General features: G+C 47.8%; 1 protein-coding gene across 1 annotated transcript in view; it reads left to right on the top strand.

Annotated features, from left to right (window-relative positions):
* The window catches only part of MAML2 (mastermind like transcriptional coactivator 2), a 153,882-nt gene that overhangs the window by 95,631 nt on the left and 43,231 nt on the right, over positions 1-15,020 (top strand). Inside the window, exon 2 of the mRNA XM_081001827.1 lies at positions 12,883-14,343. Coding sequence (XP_080857953.1) covers positions 12,883-14,343 — 1,461 coding nt within the window. The remainder of the gene's footprint in view (positions 1-12,882; positions 14,344-15,020) is intronic.

Genomic DNA, 15,020 nt, shown 5'->3' with positions numbered 1-15,020 from the left:
AAGTATAGCAAACACTTTTTTATTTTTATTTTTTTAAAAAAGGATGACTATCAGGGAAATATCGAAACATGATGCATTTTGAGCTATGATAACCTTCATCAGTCTGTAAAAAGAAATTAAGGGTTGTTTTTTTCTTTTGCAAGTGATCAGATTATTTGCAAATGGATAGTTGAGGGTGGTGGACATAGGCCAGCACACATACTGGAAATTGTTTGCAAATAAATATATTATCACAATAATTCACTGAAGAGCTTCTTGGCTCCCAGTATATGTACATCTAATATTTTCAGTTAAAGGGATTTTCCATACCACTGTTTGAGGATGGGGGAATACACCCGCTTGAAAAACAAAGTTCATCTGTAATCTAGAATCTCATGTTGCTGATTAAAAAACAGCCACTTTGACTTCTTCAGTGGGGGGGGGGGGAGGGAACTACCTGTGAACTGCTCCTTTTCCTCGCCAGGCCGTTTTATACGGGTAACTATAGCAACTCCCCCCTTTTCCATGTTCCGAACAATTTGTACAAGCTCGACATGAAAACAACTTCCAGCTACCAGCCATTGATGTTTCATAAAAGAGATTATGGACCTGGCGCGATGTTAACGTCCTTTAAAACAGGCCATAGCGAGGGTTCATTAAAATGTAACAGCAGAAACCTGGGAGACCATTTGGAAAATTCCTATTTGGAACGTTCGCAGGCTGCACAGAGGCAAACCAGACTTTTGCCAGCAAGTGAGCTGCGGCCGGTCACAGACCCAGGAGAAGGAGGAAGATGTATCTGCTTGATACAGCTATTTGCATACTTGAAATGTTTGGGGAAAGGTTGTGGCTCAGTGGTTTTCAAGCACATGTTGGTTCCAGGGGGTACCTGGGACTTCCTTGGGGCATCTGTTTGGGCATTGTAGGAAATAGGTGCTATATCCAAACCATACTTTTAAAGCACACATTTAAGCCACATGTTGTTGTTGTTGTTGTTGTTTAGTCGTTTAGTCGTGTCCGACTCTTCGTGACCCCAGGCACTCCTGTCTTCCACTGCCTCCCGCAGTTTGGTCAAACTCATGCTGGTAGCTTCGAGAACACTATCCAACCATCTCGTCCTCTGTCGTCCCCTTCTCCTTGTGCCCTCCATCTTTCCCAACATCAGGGTCTTTTCCAGGGAGTCTTCTCTTCTCATGAGGTGCCCAAAGTATTGGAGCCTCAGCTTCATGCTGTCCTTCCAGTCAGCACTCAGGGCTGATTTCCTTCAGAATAGATAGGTTTGATCTTCTTGCAGTCCATGGGACTCTCAAGAGTCTCCTCCAGCACCATAAGTCAAAAGCATTAATTCTTCGGCGATCAGCCTTCTTTATGGTCCAGCTCTCACTTCCGTACATCACTACTGGGAAAACCATAGCTTTATGGAAAACCATCTCCACATGGTTCCCCCCAAAAATAATAATAATCCCAGGAACTGTAGTTTCCGCCTCACAGAACTACACTTGCATGGCGAGTTCCCGGCCCCCTCAGGTGGAAATAATGATGCAGCCAGGAATCCCCCCAATCGCACAGGGCTGGTCTCCACCCACTGCGTGCGTGGAGATGCCATGAAGCCCGCAACCCCACCTCCTCCTGTAGGCGGAAGTGGCTTTCCCAGGATTTTTGGTTGGAAGCCATGTGCTTTTAAATAGATGGTGTGTATGTGGCCAGGATGCAAGACTACGTAATGCTGTATACCAGCATTCCAAACAGTGCAATTGATGCTGCTGCCACTGACCTGTGGCCCTCCTCTCACCCAAATTCCCCCCCCCCCACCCTCCTCTTAGTTCCTTTGTGGGAATCACCTCTGCCACTGTCTCCCCAAGTCTCCACTTTAGGGAGGAGAGAGAGAGAGAGAGAAAGCGAGAGGTCACTCGGTAGATAAATGTAGATCTCTTGATGTTACGGTAAATTTTCGAGAATAATCTTTTGGAGAATATTTTCGATTAATGAGAATATTAGAGAATTTTCATTTAAAACAGGAGAATATTCATTGTAATGCATTGAAAATGATGTGATTTTTATGCATTCAAAATGATATAATTAGTTAATCTACATGTTTATTCATGGGTAAACCTGTTCAGATGGCAACCAAAAACTGTACAGATACTTTTATTCAATGGGGCGCTGCAGTGAATTCACATTTTTTCTTTTTTTATTATTGTTTTTTTTAAAAAAAAATTGTACCAAATTTGAAATTGAAAATTCAACATGAATGAATCACATAATTGTATTGGCCTAAATACTTTAAGTGCATAAAGCATTAAAGCTACTTTCTGTAAAAAAAACAAAACACTGTATGGCCAAGGGTATAGAATTACTAAAAATAAGGTCACACCAAAATAGAAAAAAGGTTATTAAATTTACCGGTAGTATATACGAATTCAAATGTTCATCAAATTAAATGAATAGCATTTTTAAAACTTTTTCTAAAAAATGTTTTCTGTAGCTCACATTTCAGAACTGCCAATGGTGAATGACACAATGCCCAGTAATGTAACTGGGTCAAAAACATCATTATTCATTACTTACACTGGCAATATCACAGCTTGAGTTATTATTTACTAGATTCTTACATTAGAATTTACAGTTTGTGGAGAACATTCTCCGGATAATTTTCTAGCAGAGAATATTCTCCGGAGAATATTCTCACCTCACGTCACTATGTAGATCACCCTGTTTGACAAACAAACAAACAAACAAACAAACCTCACATCATTTTCACTGTTTGTTTTTAACTCTTGTGTTTCATGTGACTGATAAGTGGAGCATGAAAACATTCTGCATTGGAACTGGGAACTGGACAAGAATCTCATTATAATATTTCATATCAGTGTAAAGCATTGTAGTTAATTATGGAAGTGCATCAATGTGTGTGTGGGAGGGTATTTTGGGATCTGGAAAACCCAAACTAGACATTGACCGAATCCAGAAAGTGACCAGAAGTGGAGAGTTGTTGGTGGTGATACCAGCATTTTAAATGATTGTTGAGCCTTCTCACATTCCACATAAAGTAACGGTAAAGGACCCCTGGATGGTTAAGTCCAGTCAAAGGCGACTGTGGGATTGAGGCACTCATCTCGCTTTCAGGCCAAGGGAGCCGGCGTTTGTCCACAGACAGCTTTCCAGGTCATGTGACCAGCATGACTCAACCGCTTCTGGTACAACGGGACACCATGACAGAAACCAGAGCGCATGGAAATGCCATTTACCCTCCCACTGTAGCGGTACCTATTTATCTACTTGCACTGGCATGCTTTTGAACTGCTAGGTTGGCAGGAGCTGGAACAGAGCAACAGGAGCTCATCCAGTCGTGTGGATTCGAACCACTGACCTTATGATCGGCAATCCCAAGAGGCTCAGTGGTTTACACCACAGCGCCACCCGCGTCCCGTTTTAAATTGCACATGGCTGGGTTTGAACCCACACTCTGATGCGCTTAAAACTCCACCCCTCAGCCACCAAATTCCACAAGGCTCTGGCTTTGACCCACCGAAACCCTGCTCTGCACCGTGGCAAAAATTATGTATTTACTGAGCTTATATTGCACCTTTTTCTCCAAGGAGCTCAAAGTGGCACACATAGTTCTCCCCCTCCTCATTTAATCCCCAACACGACGCTGTGGGGAGAGAGACAGCAAGTGCTCACCCAGCGAATGGGGAGTCGCACCCTGGTCTTCTGGGTTGTAGTCCAACACTTGAACCACTATACCACAGGCTCTCATCCATTGAAAACCTCGGGCTGTACCTCCAGACCAAAACAAAGACTTCGGGGTTCTGTGTTTCACTTAAAAGCAAACCGCTTGGCTTTTGCTTTTGCTTTTTAAAGAGAGCTCAAAAGAGACGCACAACTGCATTTTTGTTAGTGTTGTTGCTGTTCTCTACAGCATTGCCCCATGAAGAGTAAATCTGCAAACTGGAAAGATATAGCATCTTTTTCTTTTCAAACTGACAAGTGTATTTATTTATTATTTTAACAATGTCCTTCTGCCATTTTCCCGCTGCCTTACAAGATTGTGGTTTTTGGTCTGCCAGATTGCATTACTAATTCCCCTAAGAACATGGGGGAAGAGAATAGCCATATACCACTAATCCAGATTGCCTCTCGTCCGCCGCTGCTAAGTCCTTAAAGGGCTGCCTTTTCCCTCCTCTTTCGTCAGTTGACAACCAGCTCCGTCATCAATTTATATAGATACGTGAGATATATACTCTGCAATGCAAAGAGTGGTTGATCCGAAGCGCTCTTTTTTTGAGGTCCTCCAAAATCTTGACAGGTGGGGGTGGTAGAAAGCACACATCCCCTACCCCCCACCCCACCCCTAAACCCATCGAACACCATATTTCAGAAGGAAGTTTCTAAATAACTCTTGCAGAACAGGGGCTTGACACCACAAATGTTCATTCTTCTTTTCTTTTGCAACCACTGCATGTGGCAAGAAACTCTTATGCACCACCCATCTCCCCCCCCCCCCCCCACGATGTGCTTTTCCCCTTTCCACAACTATGGGGTGTTTGGGAGACCAAAATTGTTGGGAAGGATTAAGTATGCATCCACCCACTTGCCCTGCACATGCTTCCTTCTCCCCAAACTCCTCCTCGCATCTGAATTACCTGATGTATTTGGAAAATGCATGTCTGGTTGTGTAACCCATAGCTCTTCCCATACACGCAGCAGTAATGTAGCCTGCTCAGGTGTTCATTAATGCAGCCTGCTCAGGTGTTCATTAATGCAGCCTGCCCAGGTGTTCTGTCTAGCCAGTATGTGCGCTGGTCCTAGTAGTGGCACAAAATTGCAAGGAACTGTCTCATCATCTGTTTGGGGCTGCGTGAAGAGAATGGGAAGGAGGAAAACGGTAGCTTTCCCCTGAGCTACAGGCGAGACCCCACTTATGCAGGGGTTGCGTTCCCAGGTACCCCATGTGTGAGTGAAGTTGCGCGTATTGGGAACACCATCTAAAAAGCCTGTAAACACCCTCCAAACCTCTGGAAACCCTTTTTAAAAAAACAGCTGCACTAACGAGGCATAGAATCATAGAGTTGGAAGAGACCACAAGGGCCATCGAGTCCAACCCCCTGCCAAGCAGGAAACACCATCAGAGCACTCCTGACATATGGTTGTCAAGCCTCTGCTTAAAGACCTCCAAAGAAGGAGACTCCACCACACTCCTTGGCAGCAAATTCCACTGTCGAACAGCTCTTACTGTCAGGAAGTTCTTCCTAATGTTTAGGTGGAATCTTCTTTCTTGTAGTTTGGATCCATTGCTCCATGTCCCTCCAAACCTCCTTTCCAAAACGCCAACTCTCCACAGGCCTCAAAGGTCGGTGCAAAGGCTCCTGGGTTCACGCCTTTTTTGCCATTTTCACACTGTTTTTGCCCTTTTCGCTCCACTTTTAGGTTTGAATCGAATTGTTTAATTGTTTCACAACACCTTGCGGTGAGTCGGTCATGTACAAGTGGGGAGTTGCCCATATACTAGGCCAGTATGAATGAAAGCCACTGATGCCAGGGAACCCCATCTTGCGTGGACATCTAAGAAGAGGGCATGGCTGCGTGAGGAATTCTACACATCTGGGAATCAAAGCAGAGTCCCGCAGTGGGGCTGGGTTCTGCAGGAAGCCCAGATTACAAACAATTTAGCTGCGCCGGGTAATCCCCCTTCGTTTTAAATCTGCCAGGCAGGATGTTGAAAAGGCAAAAACCCAAATGGCAGCAGCAAATTTTTTTTAGGATTAGGAGCTTTCCTGCGCCCGGCTGTGTATGTGTTAATATTTTAAGCTGACTTCTAAAACCGGTAAACAATTGCGCTGCTTCCAGTGGTGGGTGGTGCTGAGTGACCTCTTTTACATGCCTGATTATGCTGTCAACATTTATAATGCCTTTGATATTTCTCTCTCGTCGGGACGGGATCAGTTAAGCAGTCGCGTTTCGCCCGCACTCAGCTTGCCTTCCTCCTCTTCCTGGCTTTCCCATCCCCTGGTTATATAAATTGACATTAATTTCTGTAGATCTTAGCAGTGAGAGATTGTTAATTTATTCATGGTTGGAGGAGATCTGGGAAGGGAGGGGAAGGAGAGTTCTCCAGGACGAAAGAGGCGGTGGAAAGAAACATCTCGTACGGCACGGAACACCGATCGTCCGTGCCCGCTTGTTTTGCACAGAGTAATGAATGCTCCATTCCTGATTAACAATTTTGACCTATTTAAAGCTGCACTGTGTCATCGTCATCCCCGCCACCGCCCCCACCATCTTACGTTGCTTCTCGGACAATGTGAGCCACACATTACATTTTACGGGTTCATCAGCTGCAGTATTTGTCTAACCGATATCACTATCGCGTGCCAGCAACTGGAACAGAAGCCACAATGAGAGATTTCTTAGGCAGAGGTTACGGAAATGAATCTTTTGTGCCTGCCATTTAAATTTGGGGGTGTGCGCCGTGTTAATTTAATCTAATACAACAAGGGAACGCCGCTGTGGTTCCAGCGCAGGCCCTTAATTGATCACATCAAACCAACGTCCTTATTCCTTTCTTGACAGCAGGTTTTGTTTTGGACACAAGTGTTTAAATCATATATATTAATTAACATGCTGGCAAGCTGGTTCAGTGTGCTGGCACTACAGTGGATTCAATGCATCCGTCCCCTACACATGGGAGTGGGAACCTTCAGCCCTCCCAATGTCGTTGGACCACAACTCCCATCATCTTTGATTATTGTCCCCACTGGCTAGGGCTGATGGGAATTAGAGTCCAACAACATCTCAAAGGCCACAGGTCCCAACACAAACACCTCTTGCAGGAGCTCCCAGACATTGATCCCCATGCTAAGGAATAACCAGGTACCCATTTAATTTTACAAAATTATATTTCTGCTCGAGTCAAAGGGAATATCTGGTTTGGAGGGGTAGGGGACCTGCGGCCTTCCAGATGTTGGGGACCCCCCAAGTGCCATCTTCCCCAGCTAGCATAGCCAATAGTCAGGGAGGACAGAAGCTGTAATTCTCATTAATAATAATAATAATAATAATAATAATAATAATAATAATAAATTTTATTTATATCCCGCCCTCCCCAGCCAAAGCCAGGCTCAGGGCGGCTAACAACAAACAAATAATCAAACAATCAAATAATCCAACATTCTAAAACATTTCATTATAAAAATTAATTAAAATCAATTTAATGGCAACCGTTAAGCAAAGTTCTGTGCAGGTTGCCAGAGGAGGGAGTCAGGCTGGGCCCTGACCAAAGGCCTGGTGGAACAACTCTGTCTTGCAGGCCTTGCGGAAAGATGTCAGGTCCCGCAGGGCCCTAGTCTCTTGTGACAGAGCGTTCCACCAGATTAGAGCCGCAGCCGAGAAAGCCCTGGCTCTAGTTGAGGCCAGCCTAACCTCTCTGAGGCCTGGGACCTTCAGGATGTTTTTATTTGCAGACCGTAGGTTCCTCTGTGGGGCATACCAGGAGAGGCGGTCCCGTAGGTACGAGGGTCCTAGGCCGTATAGGGCTTGAAAGGTTAAAACCAGCACCTTAAACCTGATCCTGTACTCCACCGGGAGCCAGTGCAGCTGGTATAGTACCGGATGAATGTGATCTCGCAGCGAAGACCCCATAAGGAGTCTCGCCGCGGCATTCTGCACCCGCTGGAGTTTCTGGGTCAGTCTCAAGGGCAGCCCCACGTAGAGCGAGTTACAATAATCCAGTCTGGAGGTGACCGTCGCGTGGATCACAGTGGCTAGGTCAGGGCGAGAAAGATAAGGGGCCAACTGCTTAGCTTGGCGGAGATGAAAAAATGCCGCCTTTGTTATAGCTGTAATCTGCGCCTCCATAGAGAGGGAGGTATCGAAGATTACACCCAAACTCTTAACGGACGGTGCTGGCACTAATTGCACCCCCGCAAGAGATGGGAGTTGCCCCCCCAATCCCATATCATCCCGTCCCAGCCAGAGGACCTCTGTCTTCGAAGGATTTAACTTCAACCGGCTTCCACGTAACCATCCAGCCACAGCTTCCAAACATCTGGTCAGTGTGTCTGAGGCCGAGTCAGGATGGCCATCCATCAACAGATAGAGTTGGGTGTCATCGGCATACTGATGGCAACCCAGCCCAAAACTCCGGACAAGCTGGGCAAGGGGGCGCATAAAGATGTTAAAAAGCATCGGGGAGAGTATCGCACCCTGAGGCACTCCACACACCAAGGAGTGGCGGGATGACAATTCCCCCCCAAGCGCCACCCTCTGTCCCCGACCGGAGAGAAACGAGCGCAGCCATTGAAGGACTGTGCCCTGGATCCCCACGTTGGCAAGGCGGTGGTCCAAGAGTTCGTGATCAACCATGTCGAAGGCTGCTGACAGGTCTAGAAGAATCAGCAGCCCCGACCCGCCTCGATCCAGCTGCCTGCGGAGATCATCTGTTAGGGCGACCAGAGCCGTCTCGGTCCCATGACCAGCGCGGAAGCCAGACTGGAATGGATCCAGAGCCGATGTTTCATCCAGAAACCTACCAAGCTGTTCAGCAACCGCTCTCTCAATCACCTTACCCAGGAATGGAAGATTCGAAACCGGGCGGTAATTGGATAGATCTAAGGGATCTAATGATGTTTTCTTTAAGAGCGGGCGCACCACTGCCTCCTTCAATTCCCCTGGAAATATCCCGGTGCCAAGGGACAAATTGATGATATCCCCCAGGGGGGCCCGCACCTCGTCTGGACACGCTCTAATCAGCCAAGACGGGCACGGGTCAAGAGGACAGGTGGTGGGCTTTCCAGCTCGGAGGAGTCTGTCCACATCGGCTGGGGATATCCGATCAAAGTGGTCCAATACTGGACCCGAGGACAGTCGAGGGGCCTCCAGTTCCTTTATTGTATCCAAATTGGCAGAGAGGTCATGGCGGAGCAACAGGACCTTCTCCGCAAAAAAGCTCGCAAATGCCTCACAGCTGTGTGTCAGATTGTTATTTAAATTTGGCTGTCCTTCAAGGGACGTTAAAGACCTAATTATACTAAATAATTGCGCCGGGCGAGAGCTAGCGGATGCAATGGAGGCCGAGAAGTAAGACTTCTTAGCGGCCTTCACCGCCATCTCATAGGTTTTCATAAAAACCCTATAAGATGTTCTTGAGGCTCCGTCACGGGCACCCCGCCATACTCGCTCTAGCCGTCTGAGGTCCCGCTTCATTTTCCGAAGCTCCTCGGTAAACCAGGGAGCCCGGTTTCTGCGGAGTCGCAGAGGGCGCTTAGGTGCGATCTCATCTATGGCTGCCAGGAGCTGGGTATTCCAGCCCTCAACAAGCTCAGTTAATGAGTCGCCAGGGGGAGCAAGGTCCCGCAAGGCTTGACGGAATCTATCAGGGTCCATCAGCCTCTGCGGGCGAGCCCAAATCGGCTCGCCACCTAAGCAGGGTGGGGGTGGAAAGTCAATCCTGGCTTTCAGAGCGTAGTGATCAGACCATGGCACCTTAATTGAAGGAGACATGATCACATCATAATAACCCCCATGAGACTGTTTCAGCTAAGTCACAGGTGCGGTCCATGCACCTGAAGCCGTGTATGATGTTAGGTTTGGACAGGTAAAGGCCGAGCCTGAACAAAAGGGGCTTTGCACGCACCACCAATCAGCTGGTCAGTGGTTTCTGCAAGACTCTTTTTGCCCAGTGCTTCCCAAGCTCTGTCCATCAGCCAAGGCCGGCACAGCCATTAGACGGCGGTGGCATAAGCTCCCAAGTTGGCGCCCCTGCAGACGTCCTACCTGCCCTAACGCCTCCACCAGTGGCAGAGAAGGGACACTAACACCAGTGCCGATTTCAGGTGAGGTCTTGCAGAGTGTGCGATACTTTGCCCCAAATCTGTAAGCTCTCACCCTGAATGGGTGAGATCTTGCCTGAAACTGGCACAGATGCTGGCAGTGGAAGTGGCAGGGTGGATGGCACTTCCCATTTCGCTTCCGGTGGCGAAACCAGAGACGCCGCCCCTGCTATCAGCTGATTGCCAGTTTGGGAAGCACTGTGGACACAGCTTCCCAAACACCAACAATCAGCTGACGGTCAGTGCTTGGGTACGATCGCTTGCACTCGTATTCTAGGAGAAAATGGAGTGTAGAAGAGTCGCGAAATTATGTCAGAGTAGAGCCTAGATCAAGGATTGGAAAGCTGTGGTACCTCCCCTAGAGAGCCACTGCCAACCAATATAGACGAAGTCAGGGCTGGTTGGACCATTGAACTAACTTAGTGCAAGACCATTTCATATGGTAAGTTGATAAAAGGCATTTGAGTGGTGCAGACGAAAGACAGAAGATCACAAGGTGGGATGGAGCCAGCTCCAAGTACGAAGTGGTGTGTGCATGTGGGGGAGGGATGATATTAATCTTCATTATCACTATACTCTCTCCCAGTGCCAAGCCATCGAATTGCTTTGCATACCCTAGATAACTTAAAGAACAGCTTGGGTCCAGGAGACACAGTAGTGAAAAGAGAAGTGGCGTGATTGCAGTCTTGGGAATTGCGGTCGATTTAGGCATTTATTTTCACTTAACTCCAAGAGCTCCTGGGATTTTGAAGAGCTGCTGGTTTATTTATTTTTAAAGTAAATTAATGAAATAAAGACTGAGAAGAGCAAAATGTGCTGCCAGGATATGGCTTTTGTTGCCTGGAGACTTCCTTGCTTCACAAGAAGAATGTGGGACTTGGAGAGTGATTTCGGTTTAGCAGAAGGGAGTGCAAAGATAACCGAGAAAAGAAGCAAATGTAGTTTACCAGGTTTACTGGAAAGAAAGCATGCAGTGGAAGGAATCAACAAAGCCTGTGCATTACCTCATTCTCCTTACGGTTTGAATTTTACCAAGTTAGGTAACCAAGAGTCTCTGATCACTGATATCACCACACTGTTATCTTTGGTTGAATTTAGTGCACCTGAAATACATTACAGCAAGTCTGAGCATAGAATCATAGAATCATAGAATCATAGAGTTGGAAGAGACCACAAGGGCCATCGAGTCCAACCCCCTGCCAAGCAGGAAACACCATCAGAGCACTCCTGACATATGGTTGTCAAGCCTCTGCTTAAAGACCTCCAAAGAAGGAGACTCCACCACACTCCTTGGCAGCAAATTCCACTGTCGAACAGCTCTTACTGTCAGGAAGTTCTTCCTAATGTTTAGGTGGAATCTTCTTTCTTGTAGTTTGGATCCATTGCTCCGTGTCCGCTTCTCTGGAGCAGCAGAAAACAACCTTTCTCCCTCCTCTATGTGACATCCTTTTATATATTTGAACATGGCTATCATATCACCCCTTAACCTCCTCTTCTCCAGGCTAAACATGCCCAGCTCCCTTAGCCGTTCCTCATAAGGCATCGTTTCCAGGCCTTTGACCATTTTGGTTGCCCTTCTCTGGACACGTTCCAGTTTGTCAATGTCCTTCTTGAACTGTGGTGCCCAGAACTGGACACAGTACTCCAGGTGAGGTCTGACCAGAGCAGAATACAGTGGCACTATTATGAGCAACCTGGGGCCCTCAAGATATTGTTGGACTCCAACTCCCATCAGCCCCAGCCAGCACAATCCATGGTCAGGGATGATACAAGTTGTAGTCCAGCAAATCTGTAGGGTCCCCAGTTCCCCTTCCCTGAATAATAGATAGATTTTGTTCAGAGCTGGACCTACAGACTGAAGGTGACTTAAAAATCTAGCTCAGCTGTGGTCTTACCCGTTTAATCCTGAAGAAGTCTTATAATTCACATCACACTGGAAAGTTGACAAAAATGAGAGTCACTTTCACAATGTTATAAGCAGAAGAAATAAATATAGGTTTGGCAATGCTGAAGTGGTATAAAATGGTATGATCTAGTTACAGTCAGGCACTCCTGGGTTTCAATGAGCAGGACAAGGAAACCTGCAGACTTCTTGTCGTTGCTAGACTCCCAGCTCCCATAGTCCTGGCCAGAATGGTCAGGGATGATGGGAGTTGTAGTCCGGTGGCGTTGTGGAATGCTCATGAACATCTTAACTGATCAGGAGTTGAACTGTCAAACATAAATGGGACAGAAGGGGTTGCGAGCTGTTGGTGGGAAGAAGCATGGAATTCGTGCTCAGCTGGTAGGATGAATTTATGGCTTAGGAAATGCATTTGCATAGGTTTCAAATTACGGTCTTCAAATAAAAACATCTTGGAGATCCCAAGCCACAGGGAGGTTAGGCTGGCCTCAACCAGAGCCAGGGCTTTTTCAGCCGTGGCCCCGATCTGGTGAAACGCTCTGTCACAAGAGACTAGGGCCCTGCAGGACTTGACATCTTTCCGCAGGGCCTGCAAGGCAGAGCTGTTCCACCAGACCTTTGGCCAAGGCACAGTCTGACCCCCTCCTTTGGTAATTCTTCACAGAACTCTAGCCCAGTGGTTGCCATTAATTTGATTTTGAATTGATTTTAGAATTAGTTGATTTTAGAATGCATTTCAATTAATTGATTGTGATTTTATGTAAATTGTGTTACTTTTATTGTTGGTAGCCGCTCTGAGCCCGGCTTCGGCTGGGGAGGGCGGGATATAAATAAAATATGATGATGATGATTACAGACCAGGTATTTAGAAACCTGGCTGCATGGGCCTCCAATGGATTTCCAGACATGTGAGAAAAACATTGCAATATAAGATCCTTACAGGTGCCTTGATAGTTTGCGAGGAGTCAGTAAGACCGCAGACAAGATAATATTTCACTGTTGGGTGTTTCTAACACAAGATACTGCTGTAATGTCCAAAGTGGGCAGACATTCATGAATTAAACTTCGCCACTGATGTTGTAAGCACCATGTTAGAAGCCAACACGTTGGTTTCATTAATTATAGTGATGTTTTTGAATGCCTAATAAAGAGTCTCCTTGTTCCTTCCAGCTCCAAGGTTCCTTGAAGAGAAAACTGGTGGTGAATCTGTCGCCGGCCATTAACAAGAGGTCCAATGGCATTGCCGACTGCACCTTCCTTGATATTAAGAGGATCCGAGTGGGCGATAATAACCTTTCTGTGGGGCAAGGTGGACACTGTGGCAACAATTGCCCAAACCAGCCGGTGTTGGGAACCTTGACGGCTGAACAAGGCGCTCAGAGGAAAGTCAGCAGCCCAACCGGCAACACCCACTCAAACGCAAACGGGATGTTCAACATGACTCTGAAGGAGGTCAAGAAAGAGCCCGGTGAAACCAGCTCTTGCAGTAAGCACCTGGATGGGCAGGGCTCCCAGGGCAATCCTTTCCCCGTGCGATACGGAGAAGACGCAGGGGAACAGTTGATGGACCCGGAACTTCAGGAGCTGTTCAATGAGCTGACAAATATTTCGGTGCCGCCCATGAGCGACCTTGAGCTGGAAAACATGATCAACGCCACCATCAATAAAGACGAGCCCTTTAGCATCGACCTCGGGCAGCAGGTCCAGAGAGCGCCCTCGGCCAGGTCTTCCTCCTTGCAGATGGACAAGATGGTGATCAAGCAAGAGTACTCACCAGGTCTGAACCAGGCTTCTGTGGGGTCTCCCCAGATGAGGCCTTCTTCCACGGGCCCAGCTTACACGATGTCCGGGGCCGCTATGTCCGCCTCATCGCCGATTCCTTCAGCACCTCAGACTCAGACTCCTCCATCTCAAGGGTCTTCAGTTCCCAACCGGCCCTTGGCCAGCTGGCAGGAGGTCTCCCACGCCCAGCAGTTGAAGCAGATCGCGGCCAACCGACAGCAACATGCCCTTATTCAGCAGTGCCAGCAAAGCCAGCCGCCATCCCCCTGGCCCGCTTTGACGTCTGCCGAGCCTTCTCCCGGGTCCTTCGTCCAGGAGAAGATCTCCAGCCCTCCTTTCCACCAGCAGCAGTTCAGCCCTCAAAGCTCCGGAATGCCTGGGAATGGGAACCAGCCGAAAGGGATAAATAACTACCTTTACCGGCCAAGCTCCATATCCCAGGGCAATCCCATGAACATGATGATGCAGCGAAAGCCTCAGGACCTCAACAGGGGTTATATAAGCAGCGGCCAGATGTCTCTGGAGGAGCCTCAGAACAACATCAAGCCTTTGTTTCATTTCAACCCGGAGCAAGCCAGCCAGCAGATGCCTTCCGTTTTGGGTTCCCAAAACAAGCCTTCCATTCTGCACTATGCACAGCAGCAGCAGCAGCAGCAGCCTAACTCTGCCGCGGTGCAACAACAGAACCAGCAGCAGCAGACACGGCCACCCCAGCCTCTCCCAAGCCAGCCTCTGCAGAGGCCACCGAACATACCCTTAGCTTTGCAGCAGAAGATCCTGCTGCAGAAAATGCTGCAAGGCCAGCCGGTTTCGGGGCTTCAGTATCCTGTCCCGCCTCAGCACCAGCTGGTAAGCTTGCTTCTTTCAACAGGATGGTGCAATGATTTGTGAAAATTACCGTAGTAGGGTTGGGAGGGGAAGGGCTTTCTACAATCCTAGAAGCAGAGAGGAGATGCAGGGGCCTTTTAGCAGGCCACCTGGTTCAGGATAGGGGACCCTATGGAGGCGGTCAACCTACAGTTCCCATAAGCCCCAGCAAACGTGGCCAATGAACAGGGGTGATGGGAGTTGGAGTTTGGCAACATCTGGAGGGCCAGAGGGTCCCCACACTGGATGTAGCCTAACCCCTCCCTTCCTGCTCGACACAGGAAATCCCAAGTTAAGAGTGACCCCCAACAGAGGGCCTTCAAGCCATCTGCGTGAAGATCTTCAGCAAGGGAGAGCACACTGTCCTTCAAGATACAGTAGTACCTCGGGTTACAAACACTTCAGGTTACAGACTTCACTAACCCGGAAGTAGTACCTCAGGTTAAGAACTTTACCTCAGGATGAGAACAGAAATTGCATGGCGGTGGCACAGTAGCAGCGGGAAGCCCCATTAGCTAAAGTGGTACCTCAGGTTAAGAACGGTTTCAGGTTAAGAACGGACCTCCAGAACGAATTAAGTTCATAACCAGAGGTGCCACTGTAATAGGTTCTGCAGCTGGACCGCTCTGACCAGCAAGGTATTTCTCCTACCATTCAAC

This window comes from Podarcis pityusensis, assembly GCF_964106645.2.
Source record: "Podarcis pityusensis genome assembly, chromosome: 4".
Classification (NCBI taxonomy): Eukaryota; Metazoa; Chordata; class Lepidosauria; order Squamata; family Lacertidae; genus Podarcis; species Podarcis pityusensis.
Note: the sequence above shows the minus strand (reverse complement) of the source record. Positions and strands in the feature narration are given on the sequence as shown.